General features: G+C 39.9%; 1 protein-coding gene across 5 annotated transcripts in view; it reads left to right on the forward strand.

Moving 5' to 3' along the window:
- The first annotated feature begins 246 nt into the window (after positions 1–246).
- The window catches only part of plekhf2 (pleckstrin homology domain containing, family F (with FYVE domain) member 2), a 34,893-nt gene continuing 11,155 nt past the window's right edge, over positions 247–23,984 (forward strand). The window contains exon 1 of one of the 5 annotated variants that reach the window (XM_048595880.1): positions 247–597. Coding sequence is in view for 1 of the 5 variants with exons in the window: in XM_048595879.1 (XP_048451836.1) it covers positions 1,620–1,650 (31 nt within the window). In the remaining 4 variants the exon portion in view is untranslated. Of the gene's footprint in view, positions 598–699; positions 747–1,367; positions 1,651–23,984 lie in introns of those variants that run through there. The other 4 variants (XM_048595881.1, XM_020524322.2, XM_048595883.1 and 1 more) reach the window with 4 other exon arrangements.

Below are 23,984 nucleotides of genomic sequence, written 5' to 3' on the forward strand. Positions count from 1 at the left end.
TGCTCTCTCTCCATGGATGCTGCCTGACCCGCTGTGATTTCTAGAATGTTGTGTTTTCAGATCTCTTCATTTAGAAGCGTGAGTTCACTTGCTTTTATTTGAGCCGGTGTCGTCGGAATAATCTCCTTTGGTGCTGTGTTTTATCTGGTCTGATCACAGTTTGTTTGCTGCTGGAAGCGTGATCTGATCTGTATCGAGTCTGCGGAATGTGGCTTCAAGCCTGGGGTATTGGTGGTCTGCTCAGTGATGTAACCTCTTCCTCACGTGATGCGCTGGGGAATCCCTCGTTTGGCGGAGCCCCCAGTTCGACGCGATGATGTCGCCGCGCGAGGATTGTGCGTGTGAACGTCGTGAGCGACCGCTGGGCGCTCGCGATCCTGAGGCCAATTCAGTCGGCGCCATATTGCGAACCACTGGGGAAAGAGAAAGAAAGTGAGTGAGCGCGGACCGGGAGGCGAAGGCAAAACTTTGGAGAGAAGCTGAGGGAGTCTAAGTCCGCTTCAAGCTGAAGCAAACTGCACCCAGTTTGACGCCTGGCAAACTCAATGGTGAGCGAGGGAAGGCAGCAGGAGGCGGCTGTTGTCGTTTGTGGAAGTTGTGAGTCCGCGCTAGCCGTTTACGGGGGTTCGCGTGAGAAGGAGGAGGGACTGTTGTCCCATGTCCTCGGGAACTTAGCGCAGGGCGGAGCGGGGAGGACAGGCTCCGGGCGAGCGGTAGTATCCAGCCCAGTCCCGGCCGGTAAACGGGTAATGAAAATGGTCACCTTGGGAACTTATGTCCTGTCAGTGATTGTACTCCAAATGAAAAGCAACAATATTTGGGGGGCTGGGGCTGGGGTGGGAGAGGTTCAGAGGCAGTCCCAAGTACCCGGGAGGTGGGGTAGGTGTCCCAGTCTCCGTCTCCGTCTCCAGGGCAGTCGGCTGTGAGGCGTTATTTTCCCCGGAAAGTTCCTGGGCTGTCGGTCCACTTCATTTTGTAAACTATTCACACGTTTTCGCCCACAGGCCCCGTTGCAATTAAAACAAAATCACTGTTCTTTGATATTTTTGTGTCTTATGAGGGTTCACTGGTGATATGTTGTATTGGCTTTGCGCCGGTCCCGAGTTAATTATACTTTCAGATCATAGGCGTTGACTTTTCATTTTCCCTAAAAAAAAAGGTCGTAGCAACAAGTCCTTGTTTTTTCAAGTTGTCGTTTCTGGGCGTATGCTTCTGGTTGAACTGGTAATACGAGCTTTCACTGGATTTGAATTTATCGGTTAAATCTAGCATTGGAGTTGTTTGGATTGAACACCAGTGTCCGAAATTGACACACGTGCCGTCAAAAAAATTGTTTAAATTGTTCGACTTGTCAGTGTAAAACATACAGTGCTTAAACAGTTACATATGTAACATATGTAACTTATGTATCTCGGATAGAACTTGTTTAAACTAATCCAGTTTCTACGGTCTCTCAACTCAAACTTAATGTTGGTTGAGGATCTGAATGTGAACTAAATTATCAGGACTGAAATCAGGAAGCGCTTCATACAAGGGCTAGTGCAAATTCAAAAGGCTGTGGATGTGAGTTGAATTGTTGAGGACTGATCAGAAAACTTGCTGGGTGCCTGTGTAGAGTTATGGAGCAAAGGCGGATAAATGGAAGTTCAGGTATGAATCACCTCTTGAATATTTGTATTTGAATGGTCTACTCCTATTTCCGTGTGTTTCAGTTTAACTGTTAAATGTCATAAGTAGTCAATTTATAATTATCCTGATATTTCATGGAATTCATTCCATGTATTCCTCTTGCAGCACTCCTAATTTAGCAGGGCATTTACCCAAAGAGAATATGCCACCTTATTCAAGTTATAAAAGCACATTACTACTGAAGAGAGTTTACTTTTCTTAATTGAATTTCTCTGTCAAGTTAACATCAATTTTTTAAAATTAAAAATATTTGCATTGGAACCATATCTGAGTACTTCATTGTGATCTTTTGTTCATCGGTGCTATTAAATCTAATGGTTAAGGGGCGGTCTACTGATTTTTCTAGTGACTTCTTGAAGGAAACTTAGGATGTTTTTGGAAATCTTGGCAATGCTAAGAGGTTGACTTTTGGAGCTACAAAGTTTATAATTTAAATTAACTTTAAGTTTTATGTTGATGTGGCATTGCTGCACTTGTGTTCTGGACTCTGTTGTGCTTGAAAGAATGCCGTGTGTGATGGGATTGGTTTGTGTAGTGGTAGTAATTTAAAGAAATAAAACAAACAACTGTGGATGCTGAAAATCTGAAACAGAAGTAGAAATTGCTGGAAAAACTCAGCACATCATCTATGGAGAGAAAGCAGAGTTAACGTTTTGAGTCCATTGATCCAGCCTCCTGCATTTTCTGTTTGTGATCATTTAAATATTAGTTAAGCTATGTTTGGACTCTTAGTCCACCCCAAAAGTACTCGACAGATCTTGCGTAAAATGTATTTAAGATTTTAGAATGCAAATGAATTGTGGGATGTTTAGTTTTTCCATTAAAATTCAGGATAATTATCTAAAGCTCGAATTGTAACAGAGAAATATTTAGAAATTGCACCTATGTTGGTGGTGTTCCTCCAAATTGTTCTAAAACATCCTAATTTCAATCTGTGTGACTGGTTTCCATCCCCTTATCACTCTTCAATTTTTTTTTCCTTCTGGAAAAATGTTTTAATGCATTTTCTTGTGAAAGAAATAGGTAGTGTCTTGAAGGTGGACAATTTCATTGAATCATTGGAATGATTTGTAAAGGAAGAAATGTCAAAAAATTGATGGAAAGCACTCTGCAAGTGGTGAAACCAGATTATGGGGTCTTGGATATCGCCAGTTCACTTGTCATCTACTGGCACAAAATGGTGAATGTATAAAACGAATCTACAACACATTTCTCCATTTGCTAAAGTAATTGCTTTAAAGAAAAACATGTATAAACATTAGGTTACAGTTTAATAGTAAAATTGAAAGGTATGAAAAAGCTTCAGTTAAGTAATCAGTTTGCATCTCAAGATGTTCATGGAGATAGACTTGGAGGTGATGCTACCATTAAAACAAATTAATCTAGCCTTTCTTTTATTGAAGGTAGTCACTACTTGGCACTGCATGGTGTAATTGTTACCAGTTACTTATTAACAAAAGCCTGAATTTCATACAAGTTCTGTTGTTGACCGGCAGGATTTGCTTTATTGTTACAGGAGTTGTAAGTTGATCTGCAGAAATGTCAGCAGGTAACCTGACATTGTCAAAGATCAAAAGTCATTGAGCCAACCAGTTGGTTCGGCCAAAGGTATTTCCCTCAGGACATGGTGGTAGGTACATAATAGCTATTGCCAAATTCCTTGCTTTGCATATTCCTGACCACAAATTGATTTTCCTGTTGACTTTCCACTGATTTTGATTTTAAGGCTCCTATTCTTTGTCAATGATATTGAACATGGCTATTGTCATATTGTCTTTGGATTTTTAGCCCTTGTGCCCATGTCTGGATTAATGAACTTTGAGATGTGAAGTCTAGTAGAGTCAGTAAAGAGAGATTTTTGGTGAATAATTGGAGCTTGATAGTGCCACCGTTGACTCCTTCAGTTGCTTTACACGTGACCCATCCTTGTAGCTGAAATCTCCATACCTGGAACAATTCCGTGAATCTTCTCTCAACCTCTCAAAGGTCCTAAAATACTTCCTAAATTGTGGTGATCAGTAATGAGGCGTAGCACCTGACTTTTGGTCTCACCCAAATTTTACATAGGCTAGGCATAACTTCCTTACAATCGATACAAGTTGACTACTCTGTCGGTGTGTCGTTTCACCTTCAAAGATTGAAACACAGACCCTTGTCATGCTGTATTTCTGCATGCTAGGCAGAACTGTCAATCAGTCTGTTTTGCAGCCACATGTCTCTTCTGCCAAATACATCACCTTTCACCACTTGGTATTGAATTCCATCTGCTATTGTCTGCGTGTTATAATAATATATCTAACAGCTGATTAGTATCATCAAGGTTTGACGCACATCTAAGTTTGGCATAATCAACTACCTAAGTTTTAACTGTGTTCTGATAACTATATCACTCATGTTTGTCAAAGATAAAAGCAGTGGTTGGAGCTCTGACCCTTGGGGAATGCCACTGCCAATCATGCTCCAGCCTGAAAAACATCTGAACAGTTCCGAGGGGTCACCAGACCCGAAATGTTAACTCTGATTTCTCTTCACAGATGCTGCCAGACCTACTGAGTTTTTCTAGCAACTTTGGCTTTTGTTTCTGAAAAATATCTATTTACCGCCTATGTTTGTGGCTGATGTTATTGGTGGACAAGTTGAATTCCAGATTGAATTCTGGTTATCCTGGATATTTTGGTTTCCTTTAGTTTTATTGAAGTGGTTTCATGTGCAAAATGCTGTAGCGTTTAAAATAGAAATGAAGATAGAATAAACCAAACAATTTACTGGGAACAAAAGTTCAAGCATTTTCACCCACACAGTAAATATATAATCCCAGTAATCACCAAATGCCACTTTGTAAATTGAAAAGAAAAACAACAGGCTTTGTGTCAAACCCAAAAGACACCTTGTATAATATCCAAAGTTGCAACTCCAACAATATTCATGAGTCCAAGTCCCTAACACCTTGGTTGGTTTCTTTCACTTGCGACTTCATTTTATGGCCTGGAACTGCATGTTGCTTATTCCTGGACCTATTGTAAACCTGACCTTAAATGTACTAGCTTTAAGTAACCTCTTCAAGGTTTTATCCCAATACTTCTGATCTGGGACAAATGTTAACTCTTCACTCTACAGTAACCTACTTCATTATATCCTTTCTTTCACAGGATTGCTTGTTTACAGACATCTTTGTCCAAGTTATAGAACTGTACAGCATGAACACAGACCCTTCGGTTCAACTTGTCCATGGCAACCAGATATCCTAAATTAATCTAGTCCCATTTTCCAGTATTTGGCCCATATCCCCCTCAACCCTTCTTATTCATATACTCATTCAGATGTCTTTTAAATGTTGTAATTGTACCAGCCTCCTATGTTTGCATCTAAATCGTTTATATAAATGACATAAAGCAGTGGACCCAGCACCGATCCTTGTGGCACAACCGCAGGTCACAGGCCTACAGCCTGAAAAGCAACCCTCCACCATCACCTTCTGTCTTCTACCTTCGAGTCAGTTCTCGTCCAAATGGCTAATTCTCCCTGTACTCCATGTGATCTAACCTTGCTGACCAGTCTGCCATGAGAAACCTTGTTGAGCACCTTACTGAAGTTCATATAGATCAGGTCCATCGCTCTGCCTTCATCAATCTTCTTTGTTACTTCAAAAAACTCAATCAAGTTACAAGACTGAGCAAAACTAAACCAAAAGTAAATCCCTCTAAGTTTTCCTTCAGTTTAAAAATACTATAAGTTCAGAAATCTCTATAACAAACCTTAAGGATCGATGGCTGGTTTGCGAAACAATCTTAGATAAACAAAAATCTATTAAGGTGTGCAAAAATCCATTAATTCAAAAGCTAGACCTTGAAGACTGTTTAAAAGAAAACAACATGGCTACAAAAATATTTAGAAGTTAATTTTTAAGCTTCAGGCACAACCTAAATGATACTAACACGCAATCTCTCAATTTACATCATACGTGACTTATCATTGTTTGTCCTTAAACTGTGTTTTTTTAACCAAGCTGACAGTCCATTCCATATGTCTCAATTTTGTTAACCAGATTTTGTGATACTTTGCCAAATGTGTACTAAAATCAATACATCATCTATTGCATTTCCTTCCTTCATAAATCTTCTATTGCTTCATAAAATAATTGAATTAAATTAGTAAAAGACCATTTGTCTTTTTCGGATCTAAGTTGGTTCTCTTTAATGAACTTGCACAAACATAGAAAATAGGAGCAGTTAAAGGCCATTCAGCCTGCTACACCGTTAAATATCTTAGCTTATCATCTAACTCAGTACCTTGTTTCTGCCTTCTCCCAGTACCTTTTGCTCCCATCAGCCCGAAGAACTGTATTAATCTCTTTCTTAAAAACATATTTTGGCCTCAGTTGCTTCTGTTGCAGAGAATTTCACAGGCTCACCATGCTCTGCCTGAAGAAATTTCTCCTTTGACCCCTGGTTCTGAACTCCTTAGGTATTGGGAGCATACTCTCTATGTTTACCCTGTCTCATCCTGTTAGAATTTTATAGGTTTCTCCAAGACCTCCCTCATTCTTCCAAACTACAATGAATATGATCTTAACCGATCCAGTCTCTTTTTGAAGGTCAGTCTTGCTGTGTCAGGAATTGGTTTGTTAAACCTCTATTGCACTCATCCTATAGCCAAAACATTCTTCCTCCGATAAGGAGATCACAACTGCACACAGTACTCCAGCTGGTCTCACCAAGGCCCTATACAACTCAGATTTCTCCAAATGCCATTTTTAAAAATTCTAATCATTGTTTTTAAACCTTACCGTTGATGTTAAATAGATCATCCTCTCGCCTCCATAATGCCCTTTCTTGCACAGAGGTCATTATTGTCATTTTCCAATCCACTGGAAGCCCCTGTATCTACAGAAGAATGGAAAAATATGAAAAGCAATGACACACTCTCCAATTCCTTCTTCTTGATGATCTGGATATAACACCTCTGAAGTAAGTGATATATTCAGTCTAGCACAGTCAGCTTTTCCAGCAGATCTTTCCCATCAGATTTCATCCCACCTATTAACTCAACCATCTCTGCTACTACAGATATTTTGAGATTCTTCATTCTTCGTGAGAATTTTGTTTATGATTACTAAGTATTGCAGCCTTCCCTGATGCCTTTAAGTATTTATCGCTGTCTTTGTGTTAGGTTGCACCTACAGACATACCTACTTTCTATTTAGTTGTGGTAGAAGAAAAGTTACTTTCATTGCCTTTTTTTGTCTGATTGTTTCCTCACCAGCTTTATTTTCCTCTCCATTTCACTTCTCAATGTTTGTATTGGTCTGGTTCTCGCTTGAAGTATTTACCTGACATGCAACATGCATACATTTTGTATCATGTTTTCTATTCCCCCTTGTGTTTGTACTTATTGGAATGTGCATGGCCTGTATCTAAGAAACTCCTCAGATTGCCAGTTCTTTAATTTTCCCTTGCATTGGTTCTCTTGCATCTTAATGAAAGCGATGTATATATGTATTTGAGGGGGAGGGGCAGGTAAGATATGTAGTTCCACAAGAGACAGCATTGAGCAGTGCTAATTGGAAATGTTCTTTGCAAGACCTGGCACTGGCACGTTGTGCTAAATAGCTAAATTTCTGTAATCATTGCTTCACTATGTATATTTCTCATTCTTGGCTATGCCTGGTGCTGTATACATAAAGTCCACAATGCATTGGAGTGTTGCTTGCTGTCTTGATGGCGATCAAGAAGTGGGAAACCTGATAGTGCTGCTGCTAATAGAATCAGAGTATTGCAATGCTTGGAAGATTCTGGTGCAAAGCTGTATTTGCAGGCTATAAATGAGATCTTAGAATATTAGAATTTGAAGCTTTGCATCTTCCGTTCCTAAGGACAAGGATGCAAGGAATAGTTTTGAGAAAAGCAACAGCAATTTATCCAGCATGGGGGAAAAAAATGCTGATTGGCTGGGCCATTGGCATGGAGAGAGTTTTTTTTAAATATTCACTCATGACATGTTATTGTTGCTGGCTGGGGCAGATTTATTGCATCTAGTTGCCTTTGAGGTAGTGGCAGTGAGTTTCTGCTTTGAACTGCTGCAGTCTGTGTTCTGTAGGTAGACCCACGATATTGTTAGGGAGGAGTGTTTTGCACATGGAAATCTATTGCCTTTGCTTCAAAGTCAGGATGGTGAGCAGTTTGGAGGTGAAATTGCAGGTCGTGGTGTTCCCATTTATCTGCTGCCGATGTCCTCCTATCAGTTTTTACGGTGGAATATACTTCAAGTATTCCTTTAGAAGAGAATATATGGGAGGAGTTAAGTAGCATCTTCATTACTAAATAATTAATATTAGCCAAACTAGTGGGACTAAAGGCAGAAAAGTCCCCTGGCCCTGATGGCTTGCATCCTGAAGGAGCTAGCAGATGAAATAGTGGATACGTTGGGTTGTAACTTTAAAAAAATATTGGATTCTGGAGAAGTGCCACAGCATTGGAAAACTGTCAGCGTGACACCCCTTTTCAAAATGGGAGGGAAGGAAAAAGCAGGTAGCTATAGATGGATTAGCCTAACATCTATTGTTGGGAAAGTATTGGAATCAACTATGAAGGAAGTAATAGCAGAATATGTGGAAAGTCATTATCTAACCAAGCAGAGCCAACATGACTTTGTGAAAGTGGAGTAGTGTCTGACGAATCTATTGGCGTTTTTCAAGGAAGTCTGAACTAAAGTGGATAGATGTATTGTACTTGGACTTGAAGAAGACATTGGACAATGTACCTCTCAATTGATTACATCATAAGAGCTCACTGTTGGAGATAGTATATTGGCATGGATAAAGAATTGGTGAGTGGGGATAAAGGGTTCTTTTTCAAGTTGGTGGCCTGTGATCACTGGGTTTCCACAGGGATCTGTGCTGGAGCTCCAACTGTTCACAAGATATATTAATGACCTAGAGCAATGAAGTGAATGTACTGTAGTCAAATTTGCAGAAGACGCAAATAGGTGGAAAGGCAGGTAGCAACAAGTGTACAAACAGTTTACAGAGAGATATTGATAGGTTAAGTGGCAAAAAGTTGGCAAATGGAGTTTAACGTGGGAATATGCAAAGTTCATTTTGGAAGGGAGAACAAAAGAACGGAATATTAAGTGGAAAGAAACTGCAAAAAGCTGCAATACAAAAGGACTTGGAGATATTTATGCACAAAACAGAAAGCTAGTACATGAGTGCAACAGCTAGTCAGGAAGGTTAATGGGATGTTGGTCCTTATTTCAAGTGTCTTGAAGTATAAGAGTAGGCAAGTCTTAGTGCAACTGTACAAAGTGCTGCTATGACCGTGCCTGGAATACTGAGAGCAGTTTTGGTCCCATTATTTAAGGAAAAATATCGTTTCATTGGAGGCAGTTCAGAGAAGGTTCACCAGAATAATCCCTGGTAGGAAGAGATTGACTTATGAGCAAAGGCTAAACAGGTTGGACCTCACTCATTGGAATTTAGAAGAATGAAAGGTGATCTCCTTGAAACATGTGGATTCTTAAGGGGCTTGACAGCATAAATGCTGAGAAGATGGTTCCCCTCATGGGAGAGTCTAGGAATCGGCGTGGTTCCAGAATAAAAGGATGCCAGTTTAAGACAGAGATGAAGAATTTCTTTTTTGAGGGTTGGGAGTCTTTGGAATTCCTTGCCATAGAGAGCTGTGGAGGTATAGTCCTTGTTTATATTTAAGGCAGAGAGAGATTGTTGGTCAGTAGGGGAATCGATGGTTATGGGAAAGGGCAGGAAGTGGATGTGAGAAATGTCATCGGATCAGCCATGATCTTATTGAATGGCAGAGCAGGCTTGAGGAGCTGAACAGCCTACTCCTATTCCTATGATCTTAATGTCATGGTTTGGAAGGTGCTGTCAGAGCTTGGTCAATTTCTGCAGTGCATCTTTGTATATGTGTTACACAATGCTACTACTAAACGGTGGTGGGAGTGAATATTTGAATGTTCAGGTGGGCTGTTTTGAATTGGATTGTGTCAAGCCTTTTGATACTGCTCCCATCCTTGCAAGTGGATTGGATTGTATTCCATCACACTCCCGACTTGTGCCTTGTAGATGATGGACTTTGTAATTGGAGGCTTTGGAGAGTCAGGAGGTGTGTTACTCTACTCTTGGCCTCTGACCTTCTTTTGTAGCCATTGTATTTCTGTGACTAGTCCAATTGAGTTTCTAGTTAATGGTACGCTCCAGATGTTGACAGTGATGAATTCAGTGATGGTAACACTATTGTGTTAAGGGGCAATTATGAGATTGTCTCATGTTAGAGGTGGTCATAGCTGGTAGCTGTATCATGTGAATGTTAATGATGAGTGACTTGGCACTTGTCAATCTAAGCCTGGATGTTGTCCAGCTCTTGCTACATTTAGTCATGGACTACTTTAGTAATCTAAAGAATAAGGAATGGTGCTGAATGGTATTGTGATGGAGAGAAAATCATTGAAACCATTGAAGATGGTTGAGTCTCGGATGTTACCCTGACGAACTAGGGTTCTTGGTGCAATTGTAGTGTTCCTACCTCTGGATCAGGAGGCCTGTGTTCAACTCCCACCTGCTTCAGAGGCATGTAATAACATCTCTGAACTGGTTGATTCTAAAATAGATACCTTGAGGAATTCCTGCAGAGATTTCCTGGAACTGAGATGACTGATCTCCAACAACCACAGTTATCTTCCTTAGTAGCAGGTATGACTCCAACAAGCAGAGACTTTTCCCCAATTCTAATTGACTTTAATTTTTCAGTTAAGAGCCAACCACATTGCTGTGCGTCTGGAGTCTCATGCAGGCCACTAGGTTAAAGATGGCAGTTTCTTTCCCTAAAGGACATCATTGAACCAGGTGGGATTTCCTAACAGTTGACTATGGTCATTAGATTGTTCATTCCAGATTTTTGCTTTATTAAATTCAAATTCCACCATCTGTCATGTGATTTGTATCCAGGTTCCCAGTATGCTTCCTCAGTAACTGGATTGATCTTAATTCTTGGATAAGGCAGGTAGACAGATTCTGATTGCTCAGGATGTTGCCATGTGAATGCAGTAGAAGTTGACAGTCTTCATGACCTTCTTGTCATTTAAAGTTATGTACAAATTCCTTTTGCCTTAATAAAACGGGATCCAATGTCTTTTAGTGTGTGTGTATGTATTTTACTGAGTAGTTGACTGACGATCTTAAGTTGATTTCTGCTGTAACTCAGTACGTTGCAGATTATTTAGTGATTTTCACTGGCAGAATTGCATCTGATAGTAGATGCATTTTTTGAGGCTTGCAAGCATGGCCTCGTTGAGCATGATTAGTTTTATGTCTGTAGCAAATGTTCAATGGGACATGTTGCTTGATATGGTCTGCTAGTCATTGAAACAAATGACCTACATACCCGACAGCACACCATCACTGAAATGCATTTGGTTACTTGTTTGAATGATAGGCAGAATGTCATTTTGGCTTGGTGGCAGTATCTTACTAGTGGAGAAATTAATGTTTAAACTAGCAGATAATGGTTTACTATATGGGAGAAGCAAGAGACAACTATTTTCACCTGTTAAATTTATTGAGACATCTTCCTCTGCTGGGGTAACCAGAGGTAGAATGAGCACTGCTCAGGGCCAAAAGTGGTGAACACAGGCTCTTTTGTGTGATTGCACATTATACACTGATCATCTGGTGATGGCATCTGTATTATCCAGGATAGCTTAAAAATGCCCTGACTTGCCAATAAGCCTACGATGAACAGGTGGCTAGGGCCCTATTAACAAAGCTATCAATAAGATTTACTGTGTAGTATGTGGAACTATAGGAGTCCTAATGTGTATATTTCCCAGTGAACCTCGGTTTGATAGTATTTCACAACCCATTGAATGTCTTCCACAAGAATAGATGGTTGTTATTGCTGCATCACCTTGCTAATGATGGCCCAGCCAACCAGCATTCTCACTGTGGAAATGATATCCCATTTTTCATGTCTGCTTCTTGCGTGGTCCTGATGAGTGCAGGATGAAAAAGCTTCAACTGTTTGTCTCCTTTTTAGCAATGTTGAAGTTCTGCACAACAAAGCAATTGTTAATCATAGAATAATTAGAGCAGAGAAGGAGAATGTTGTGCATATTGTGTGCACACTGTCTCCCTGCAAGTGAAATTCAGCTTGTCTGGCTTACCATATACTTTCCTGTCTCACTACTGTTTTTGTCCCTTCAGATAATTGCACAGTTCTCTCTCAAAAGCTGCAATTAAATTGCCTACAGCACACTTTTCAGGCAATGCATTACAAATCAAAATCATTGGCTGCGTTTATATAATAAAAAATAAAACTCATCTTGGTACTTTTGCTATGACCTTAAATTAGCATCTTGTAATTCTTGATCTTTACTCACCATATCTATTTTGCCCATATTCCTCGTGATCTTGAACATCTTTGTCAAATTATCTCCTGATTTTGGCTTTAAGGAGAACAACTCTGCTCCTCTACATCCACAAATCTGAGATTCCTCATCCCTGGAAGCATTTTCTTCAATTTTTTTTGTGTGTATCCTCTTTGAAATCTTTCCAGTCTGAAGTGTTCCACCCAGCACTTGGCACAATTTTAAAACATTCTTTCATGGGGTGGCATTATTGTCGAGGTCAGCATTTGCCCACCCCAGAAGGCAGTTAAGAGTCACTCACATTTTTGTGTTTGGACTCCTTTGACGACTTGACTGGAAAAGAATGGTGGATTTCCTTCCCTCAAAGGCATTATTGAATCAGATTTTTTTTTCCCACAATAATCAAAAGTGGTTAAATGGTCACCGTAAGGCTAGCTTTTTGTTCCAGATTTTGATTTATTAAACTCAAATTTCACCGTCAGCCTTGGTCAGATTTAAATCCATGTCTCCAGATATGGAACTTGGGCCTCTGGATTATTAGTACAGTGACATTACCAGTACACAACAGCTTGCCCATGTTACTCCAGTTGAGGCTGACTTATTAATATTATCAATATTAAAGATTTATCAATGTCTCCTTCCTTTTACGCTCTTTGCTTCTTTCTCAATGTGCTATGCAGCCTTCAATAATTTATGCACTTATACTCAGGTCCCTCCACTCCTACATCCCCCTTAAATTGCCTCTTGTTTTACATTGTTTATTCCTCCTCCTTCCTGTCAAAATCTACCTCTTCTTACTAGTCTGCACAAAATTTCACACCATGTGCTCAGCTGCTTGCATCACTGTCTTGTCTGTGTTCTCTTGTGTTAAGTCACGAGTTTATGATGCATCCAAATTGTGCATCATCAGCAAATAGTGAAATTAAACCCTTCACACAAAGTCATTAATGTAGGTCAACTAAAGCAGTGATCCTAATACTAATCCCTGAGGGAGCCCACTACATATGTTCCTCAAGTCTGGAAAACCAGTCCTCCTCCTTTTACTGTTTTCTGTCACTCTGCAAACTTTGTATCCCTGCTGCCACTCGTAATTATTGCCGTAGCTTCCCTCAAAGGCATTATTGAATCAGATTTTTTTTTTCCCCACAATAATCAAAAGTGGTTAAATGGTCACCATAAGGCTAGCTTTTTGTTCCAGATTTTGATTTATTAAACTCAAATTTCACCATCAGCCAGTGTTGGGCTGGGGTGGACAAGGTCAGAAGTCTCATGGCAGCAGGTTTTAGTCCAATAAGTTTGTTTGAAATCACAAGCTTTTGGAGTACTGCCCCTTTGTCAGGTGAATTGCATCCTTTATTTTACATTGTTTCTCCTGCTTTCTCTCAAAATCTACCTGTTCACACTAGTCTGTATTAGTCTGCACTAGTCACCTGAAGAAGAGGCAGCACTCCGAAAGCTTGTGATTTCAAATAAACCTGTTGGACTATAACCTGACGTTGTGTGACTTCTGACCTTGTCATAGCTTGTTTCACTTCTTGCCTCACCTTTTCTTTCCCTTTGATAGTTTCCTGACTTCTCTTCCTACCTTTGCGAGCTTCATTTGGCAGCTCTGCCTACCTGATGCCTGAGTTTTCTGATTCCCCGTGGTTGTCTCGTGTGTACTTTTTGTTTGATCATTCCACTTTGCCAGTGTTGAGTCTCCAGTTGATTATTTCCCAGCTCTAACCATAAACAGGTAACAAATTTTTAAAAAAAATTATTTCAGCCAACCATTATGGTGTCTGTGCTCCTCTTAAGACCCACTGGAGTAGTGTGTTGTTTATGAGCCTTGATGTTCTGAGTTATACCAGATGTTCATTTTTTTTAAAAAGTGCAGTACCCCAATTTACATGACTTTCAGACCAAAGTATGAACCAGGTTTCTGTACTGATCAAGAATTATTTATTGCAAGTAATTAGACTATAGCTATAAGTAAATAGATACAAACCCTTGACATACAACACTACTAACTAAAATTCTAATCCCCTTATAAACTTCCCTGTATACACAGACAAACAAATAGGAAAAATAGGTTATTGGAGGTAGAAAAACTAGAATGTCAGTTCATTGGAATTTGCTTCCCAATTCTGATGTTGAGGTGTTCCTTCTTTGGCTGGCCAGACCCCTTGTTTCAATATCTTTCTCTGTATGCTTACATTCGTTTATAAGAAGTACAGAGTAACTGATTCACTTGGGAAATGTCTCTGATTTATCAATTCAGAAGTTATAGCATGAAGCAATTGCTGCAGGAAAGGTCATGGATCACAGAATCCCTACAGTGTGGAAACAGGCCATTCAGCCCAACAAGTCCACACCGCTGCTCTGAAGAGCATCCCACCCAGACCCATTCCCCTACCCTTGCATTTTCCCATGTCTAACCCAAACATCTCTGGACACTATGGGCAAATTAGCTATCCTGCACATCTTTGGACTGTGGAGGGAACCTGGAGGAAACCCACGCAAACACGGGAAGAATGTGCAAACTCCACATAGACAGTGGCCCGAGGTTGCAGTTGAACCCTCGTCCCTGGCGCTGTGAGGCAGCATTGCTAACCACTGAGCCACCTGAATTTTTGACAATGGAGAGCAATAGCTTCTGGGCTGCGAGAAAATTCACACACTTTCTTTTTCTCCTTTCCCACTGTATCTCTGTGACTTGTTTTCCACTTCAAGCTGCTCAGCCATCTGAGAATGAATCACAGTTGCTAGCAAGCAAAAGGTTTCAGTCATCATCAACTTATTAGTCCACGGACCAATCATTGACTTATTTCCAACTAGAGCTGCGTCAGTACAAACCCTTGGCTCCAGATCATCTCCAATTTAAACTTCAATTTCTGCTTATTCAAATAGCTGTTTACCATTGGTATCAGGTTATTCGCTTTCAAAACTGCAGTCTTTTGCTTTCAAACACTGGTTTTTAAAACAGTTTTATCCATTGCAGCCCCCACTTTTTAAAACATGAAAATAAGAATGCACAATTTTTCCACTCTGTTTGAACTTTCTCCAACTTTTATCATCTATATGTACCATTGTAATCCTTTATTCCTTTTACCTTCACATACGTTTGTCCAGTTTCCCTTAAGTGCATCTATACTATTCACTTCAACCACTCGCTGTGATAGTGAGTTCTACGTTCTTACAAGGCTTAAAGTTTCTTCTGAATCCCTGTCTGAAAAACACATACAAATATAAGTGGAATTATGTGGCATGCAAGTTCTAGGCTCCCTTTTCCAATTCTGCAGCAGCCTAACTAGCAAACTGTAAATGAATGCTGAAGAAATGATAGACATAAATGCATTTTTCAGCTTCAAAGCACCACTGCTGCAGATCTGTGCTTGGTCTTCATAATTTTGTTTTCTCCTGGTGATGCACGAGACACTCATGAATTTTCAGAATCTTTCTACCACAAGTAAAATAAACTGGTTTTGGAGACTGTATCCTGCCTGCATTATTAAAATGAGCCTTGAGGTCAAAGTTTAGATGAGCGTCAGGCCTCATCAAGATGCTGAGTTGTCCCTGACAGAGGAACTCGAGACTGCAGCTTGCACTTGTGCCGGTGTTGAAGTTTGCTGTTGAAAAATCAATGTCCAATTTTGTAGGCATATTGAATCATTAGCCTCCATCTATTTTTTTCCTCATCAAGCTTTCTAATATCCTTTGAATGGAGTAATCAGCTATCCTTGCTAATTTGGCCTACGTGTGACTCCAGACCTACAGCACTATGGTTGATTCAGAAATATCCTAGCAACTGTTTGTATAAAGTTGGGCAATAAATACTAACCTCAGCAGTGATGCTCTTACCCTATTAAAGCATTAAAAAGAAAAACGTTCATAGCACAAGGTTTCACTCCTATCTTTATTGGCTGCTTCTCTTAGTTTGCGCACATTGTTGATGTTCTTGCTCGTAGATCTGCAGGACGTTCTGGATAATTTGTCCATATAGTCTGATTCCATTCTCCAATCTCATGTTTTATCCACACCCCGCTGCCCCAGCTCAAATCTCCCAGTTCCATTCCATACATGTTTCTTAAGTGACCACTGTTACACTCTCTCCTTGTGTCTAAATCTCCCAAGTCCATTTCTCCTATCTGTTGTCCCCTCTGACCACCATGATGCGGATAACCTAGGCCATCCCAACCTTGCATTTTCCTGCACCATTTCTCCAAAAAAACCATCCCTTTCCGATCACACTTGGAAAAAGATCGGGCATTGACATTACAAAGTGGTGAGTGCTGTTTGGACTAAGAATCTACAAAGCAGTCCTTGGGAGATTTGGCAGCCACATTGTGGCTGGATATAAGTATTGTAGCCATGGTTTGATGTCTCTATTCTCATGAAAATGAATTTGTTGTAAAGTAAGACTAAATAGAACTTTGGTTATCAGAGCTAGGATCAAGACTTCTTGCCTTGGACTGTTGATTACTCATTTGCTGCACTTTTTGTGGCCTAGGTTTAGGGGATTGAGTGAAGCAATGGAACTGGATCAAGTATGATGTGATTTATAGAGCCGATGACGAATGTGAAGTCTTTTGATATTGAATGCTTAGAATGACCTTGTCCCGGTTGCTAATACCTACAATCCTCCTTCCTTGGACAAAATGTTACTAATGCCAATAATCTGTTAATCCCTAATGTTTATCGTAGCTCTGTTTTTGAGGTTTGAGTTTATTTGTTTATGCCATTTGCTTCTGTTTCCCCTGTTCAATTCCCATTGCTTTTTATTTGTTTGCTGATTTATAAAATATTAGTTGTCACATGTCAGCGTGCAACTTAAATGTTTTTTATACTGTTAATGTTAGATCATTATTGAGTGCACCTGTAATTTTGAATTTGCTACCTACATTGAAAACTTCCAATGTCACTTGCAATTAATTGTGTTAACTTGTATAAGTGTTTTAATCCAAATGCTTTCAATGGAAGTAGATTGTGAGAAGTAACTTTTTTCATTTTATTGTCAATTCTCAGACATAATCATTGATTCATTTTTAATACATTTAGTGAGTAATGTGGTGTGGCTCATGGTAAATAGGCAACAATTCAAGGCCTGGATCAATGATCCAGAGGCACAAATTTAACTCTGACCTGAGCAACCGGGGAATTAAAGTTTCAGTAATTAAATAAATGTGGGACAGAAAGCTGGTAGCTGTAATGACTACTATCCAATTAGTGAATTGTTGTAAAAATACATCAATTTCACCTATGTCTGTTGAAAAAAGGAATTGGCCAGCCTTTATTGGTCGGATCTGTGTGGCTCTTAACTGTCGGCAATGTGGTTGACTTTTAGCTGCCTTCCGAAATGACTGTTATAAATGGGCGGTGCTAGTCTTAGTGTTAACATTCTGTGAATAAAGAAAATAATTTAGCTGTGAAATTGAGATATTTAAACTGCACTATCTAAATTGCTATTTAACTTATTCAAGAGATTAGTTTATTTATAAAACAAGTCATAAACTGAAACTATTCAAGAAAGGTCAGATTTTAGGTTTGATCAGTTTACCAGTATAAATACAGCTGTACTACATTTGAAGCTACTGACTATATGATTCTTCAAGCCGTTATTATATTTTGGTATAATTTTTCTCTTGCATCACTTTTACTTTTTACCTATAGATGACCTAATTCATATCAAACAGCATGTCAGAAATTTCCCATTTTCCTTAACCATATTAAAAATGCAACTGTACAGTTTTCTTAAAAATGGTTTTGTAAAGAAAAAGGCAATAATTTATATCTTTCCATAATTCCAAACAAACTCCTCTCCCAACTCCGAGACCCAGGTCTTGGCTCCCCTCTCCGTACCTGGATCCTTGACTTCTTGACCCATAGACTGCAATCATAAGAATAGGCGATAGCACCTCCTCCACAATAATCCTCAACACCAGTGCCCTGCAAGGCTCCATACTCAGCCCCTTACTGTATACTGTTTATGATTTTGCCCCAACTCAATTTACAAGTTTACTGACAACACCACCATTGTAAATCAGATCTCAGGCAACGATGAATCAAAGTACAGGAAAGAAATTGAGTGCATAGCAGCATGGTGTAAAGATAATCTCTCCCTCTGTGTGGGCGAAACAAAGGAGCTGATCATTGACTTTAGGAAGCAGAGTGGCGGACTTGTCCCTGTCTGCTGCAATGATGCTAAGGTGGAGATGGTGGAGGGCATCAAGATCCTGGAAGTGATGATTGCCAGCAACCAGTCCTGGTCTACCCAAGTGGATGTGACATTCAAAAAAGCACAACAACGTCTCTGTTTCGTCAGGAGGCTAAGGAAATTTGGCATGCCCACAAAGACTTAAATTTTTATAGATGCTCCATAGAAAGTATCCTATTTTTGTGCAACATAGTGTGGTATGACAACTACTCTTCCCAAGACCACAAGAAACTGCAGAGTGTCATGAACATAGTTCAGTCCATCATACAAACCAACCTTCCATCTGTTGACTTCATCTGTACTTCCTGCTGCCTCAGGAGAGCAACCAGCATAAAGACCCTCTCCCACCCATTATACTCTCTTCCACCCTCTTCCATTGGGCAGAGTCGTGAACTGCTGTCATATTCAGTGCTGTTAGGAAGGGAATTCCAGGATTTTGACCTGGCAAAAGTGAAGGTGCAACACCATAATTCAGTCACAATGGCAAACTTGCAGATAATTGTGTTCCCAATCAACTGCTGCCCTGTCCTTCTAGGTGTAGAGGTCACAAGTTCAGAAATTGATGGAATGCAGAAATTGAAACAACATGCTTCCATTGTGCGTTGTTGGTGGACGGAGTGAATCTTAGTTTGGAGGATAATTGTCCTGAATGGGGTTGAGCTTTGAGTGGTATTGGAGCCACAATCATCCAAGCAAGTGGAAGATATTGCATCACACTCTTGATTTGTGTCTTGTCGGTGGGCAGGCTTTGGGGAGGTGAGTTACTCACCTCAGAGTTTCCAGCCTTTTAAATACTGCTGTAGTATTTATATGCTGGACCAGTTCAACTTCTAGGATGTTGTTTGTACGGATTCAGTTATATTAAAACCATTGAATGTAAATGGGATATAGTTCACTTTCTACTTGTTGGAGATGGTTAAGCCCCCAACTCTGTAGTGTAAATGCAACTTGCCACTGGTCAGCCCAAGCCTGAATGTTGTCCAGGTTTTATTGCATGTGAACATGGACTGCTTCTGTATCTGGACTGTTGCAAATGGCATTGGTATTTGACTTCTAAATTTAACCATTTAAGCCAAATTGTATAAATTCCATGAAATTGTAATTAATAAAAGGGTTAAAAATCTTGCTATAGATAACACCGTGGAGCTGGAGGAACACAGCAGGTCAGGCAGCATCAGAGAAGCAGGAAAGTTGACGTTTCGGGTCGGGACCCTTCTTCAGAAATGAGGGAGGCAGAAGGGAGCTCTGAAATAAATTGAGAGGGGAGGGGTGGGGTGGGGGCTGGGGAAGGTAGGTGGGATGGTGATAGGTGATTGCAGGTAGGGAGTGGTGGGGATTCATCAGAGGGGGGAGGAGCGGATGGGTGGGAGAGAAGATGGACAGGTTGTGTCAGGTCAAGGAGCTGGGGCTGAGAGGGAGGTTTGGACATCGGATGTGGTTGGGGGTGGGGAGATTTTGAAACTGGTAAAATCCACATTTAGGCCATTGGGCTGGAGGCTCCCAAGGTGGGATATGAGGTGCTGCTCCTCCGGTTTCCTGGTGGTGTCAATGTGACATCTTCCTAATGCATTTTTGAGAAATTCTCATGAAAAAGAAATTCATCAAAAAGGATATTACTTTCATAAAATCATTCTGAAAATTCAGTTTTGCTTGGCAGTTTAAACTACTATATTTATGGGACTGTAAGATAAAAGAACTAATTCTGTCACAAACTACAATATCTTCATAAAACTTAATGAAATTAAATGGGAAAATAAACTTTCACCAATTTCAAGAGCATTAACTTATAATTCAGCCAGCATTACACTCTCACCTGTGTATAGAATCTCTACAGTGCACATAGAGGCCATTTGGCCCTTAGAATCTGCACTGACCTTCAATAGCATCCCACCCAGACCCCCTTCACAACCTTATCTCTGGAGTCTAACCATAGCTAAACCTCCTAGCCTGCACATTCCGGTGCAATTTGCCATGGCCAGTTCACCTAACCTGCACATCTTTAGACTTTGGGAGGAAACTGGAGCACCAGGTGGAAACCCTGCAGACATAGGGTAAATGGGCAAACTCTACTCAGACATTCACAAAAGGCTGGAATTGAACCTGGGTCCCTGGTGCTGTGAAGCAGCAGTGCTAACCACTGCCACCATGCCACCCCATGTAATATAAATTACATGACACTTCAATCTTCAATGCTATTAATATGTGTATATTTATATCATGTGTTTATTTTTTCACCACATAGTTTGATGTAGAGTTGTTTTATAAGGAGGACCATTACGATATTCTGCAAGAAGGGCTTGAAAATGAAGCCACAAATTTATTTTCCACTTGCTGAGATCATTTGGAGCCTATTTGGTTGTCAATGTTCTGACCTAAGGAAATGGGATGTAATTTGATCGTGAAGGAGGTGTTCTGTTTGATTTGTAAATGATTGGCTTTATTTCTATACTTTTTAAGAGTGATGATGTGGAGGTGCTGGTGTTAGACTGGGGTGGACAAGGTCAAAAATCACAACACCAAGTTATAAACCAACAGATTTACTTGAAAACACAAGCTTTCGGAGTCTTAATCCTTCAGGAATTGGTGAAAAGTAGTATCAGACACAGAATTTATAAGTAAAAGATCAAAGGGTCATACCACTTACGAGGATGTGTTAAACAAACCTGAGATGCTGTTAAATCTTTAAGCAGTTAGAATATTTTAGTTGATTAATATGTATATGTAAATCCCGAAATTCCTTTGAAGTCACTGTCCTGAGAGAACTAACGGTTTTATCGATATAAAAGAGGTGACATTTTCGGTCAGACAATGCATGTTAGGCGTGAGGCCTTGTTCAGAATTGGTTTGTGTTTTGGTTTGGAGTCAGACTGGTTTTATTTCTAAAGTAGGAATTTGTAAAACGCTGCATTGGCTGACTGTCTGTAAATTGTGTGCTTATTGAATAAAGTAGAATGTATTGGCAAATACAGATTCATCCCATAGATACATGTGTGCAAGTGAGCGCGTCTGTGGAATGTGGATAGTGTCCTGTGGTGCGACATGAACCCAAGAGGCGGTCAAGCACGTTCGGCCTTGAATCTTCGGGTGAATGTCCTCCAACGCGGACTTCGGGATATGCAACAATGCAGCGTCACCGAGCAGAAGCTGATAGCCAAGTTCAGTACCCGTGAGGATGGCCTTAACCGGGATCTTGGGTTCACCTCACTACAGGTGACCCCACTACACTATACACTCACTCTCTTGCACTCTCACAGATTTTCTCTTATACACAGTCTCTCAAGCGCTTTCTCTCTTTCTCTCCCCACCCCACTCTGTCTCTCTCTATCTCTCTCGTGCGCACACGCGCTCGCACACGTAAATCTATGGGGTGAATTTGTTTTTGCGGATGCATTCTATTTTGTTCAAAAACACGCATTTTGATAAAACCTTTAGTTTTTCGGGACAGTGACTTCAAAGGAATGCAGGGATTTACATATACATACTAATCAATTAAAACCTTCTAACTGATTAAAGGTTTAATAACATCTTAGGTTTGTTTAGTACATCCTCATCAGTGGTCTGACCATTTGATCCTTTACTTATAAATTCTGTGTCTGATACTGCCTCTCTCACTAACACCTGAAGGAGGAGTAAGACTCTGAAAGTTTGTGCTTTCAAATAAACCTGTTGGACTATAACCTGGTGTTGTGATTTACGCCTGTTACTCTTTAAAAGGTCGATGTGACAGAGAACATTTTGACATAGCTATATGAGATGCACGTACTCTCTTGAGTATCGAATGCACTGTCGTAAATTTCAATGTAAACTTAATTTAATCATTACTAAATTGTGCTACCAATTTTTCTGTTAATTGTATTGTTGCGAGAACGTCCCAATCATTTTGTTTATCATTTACCCTCAGTAACCAAAAGTTAGTAACATTTTAAACTGATCTTTAACTTAGTGAGATTAAATAATTGTGCAAAATTTCTGAAGTAGTCAACTTTATCTGGCAGTTGTCCTTTGATATAGGGTCATTAGTGTTTTTATATTATGATGTTTGACTTTAGATAAAGCATAGGATTAAAGTTTATAACTTATTTATGTTACTTAAGAGAAAGCCAGACTGGCAGCCTGTCTCTCGTTTGTATTTGAGGCCTAAATATTATTTTCTTTCAGTAGAGAGCTCTGTTTTGGCTTCAGTGCAGTTATGGAATTTTCCTTTTCCCTTGAGTATGAAGTTGTTCTCAACTGTCAAATTTTTCCATTTGATAACAAGTATTTACCTTAGTTTGAGATGTTGTTCCTCTCTTCTGTTTGACCGGTCAGTATAATGCCTGTTCCGCAGCCTTTAATACAATACCACTTGATCACAAGTTTTAAGTGCTTTAAATTCTGGCGTGTAGTTACTTCTTTACAGCATTAAAAACTAGGAGCAGAAATAGACAGCATTGCTCTTGAGCCTGCTATGCTGTTCATCATGATAATAGCTGAACTTGTATATCAATTGTTCTTCTCACTCTCCTCCCTCCACTCCCCAAAAAATATGTTGATCTTGGTCTTAAACATGCTATTTGTGTAATCCATGGTCTTTCGGGATCATGAATTCCAAAGGTTTATACTGCTATAAAGAAGAAATCCCTCTGCACTTTGGTTTTAAATGGCTTCCCTTATATTATGACCCGTAGTTCTCTTTCCTCCAATCAGGGTAAACAGCCTCTCAGCATCTATCCATACAAGCTCCCTTGGAAACTTACTTATGCCAGTGAGAGAAAAGCACATTCTAAACCTTGGAGATACAGGTCATTTTCTTCAAGTATAGTGTTAAGATTGCAATCCGACTGCTTGTTAGCTCCCATAGACAAGTATATTCAACTTGCTGCATGTTGTGACAGATTTGTCTTGCAATCTGAGTGTATGTCGTGTGGAAATGTTAAGACCTCTGTCCTGTTGTCTATAGTCAAGGTTTCAGTTCAGAGGCCAAGTAAGATGTTCAGGCAGGTGCTTTTGATACTTACATGAATTGTCAAACTGGTTTGCTCAATGTTGGCTCACTCGTGTAGAGAGAGAGAGCTATGACAGCTAGAAATTTCTGACCCAGCCTTTTTAAACCTAGTATGGCAAGCCAACCTGAAAATCTTCCACAAACACTAATTTCTTTTCCATGATTTATGATTAATTCAAATGATCATATACAAGAAGAGGCAGGAGAAGGCTATTTGGCCCCTTAACCTTACTGCACTATTTGTTAAGATCATGGCTGATTTGACTGTACAAATCTACATTACCACCTATTCCTAATCGCCTTTCACTCTCTCTGAATGCGAATTTATCCATACCTGCCTTGAAGGCACTCAAGGATACTTTCCCTGAAAAGATGGTGGAAACAGAGTTCTGATGACTTGTTATCCTCCAAGAGAAACAATTTTGTGTCATCTCTTTTAAGTCAGGGCAACCCCTGGCTTCTAAATATTGACCCTCATGTTCTCAATTCTCCAACAATAAGAAACATCCTCTCCACATCCAACTTCTCAAAAACACCTTAGGATCCTTTTATGTTTCAATCAATTGGCCTCTTGCTCTACTAAACTTCACTGGATATAAGCATGGCCCGTCCATCCATCCTTCATTACACAGCCCACCATTCCAGGTAATGTCTACTAAACCTTCTGTGAGTTTCCAATACATTTATATTCTTCCTTTTAAATAATGTGACTATTACTGTACACAGTGTTCTGGATGT

Source organism: Rhincodon typus, chromosome 4 (assembly GCF_021869965.1).
Source record: "Rhincodon typus isolate 14 chromosome 4, sRhiTyp1.1, whole genome shotgun sequence".
NCBI classification, from domain to species: Eukaryota; Metazoa; Chordata; class Chondrichthyes; order Orectolobiformes; family Rhincodontidae; genus Rhincodon; species Rhincodon typus.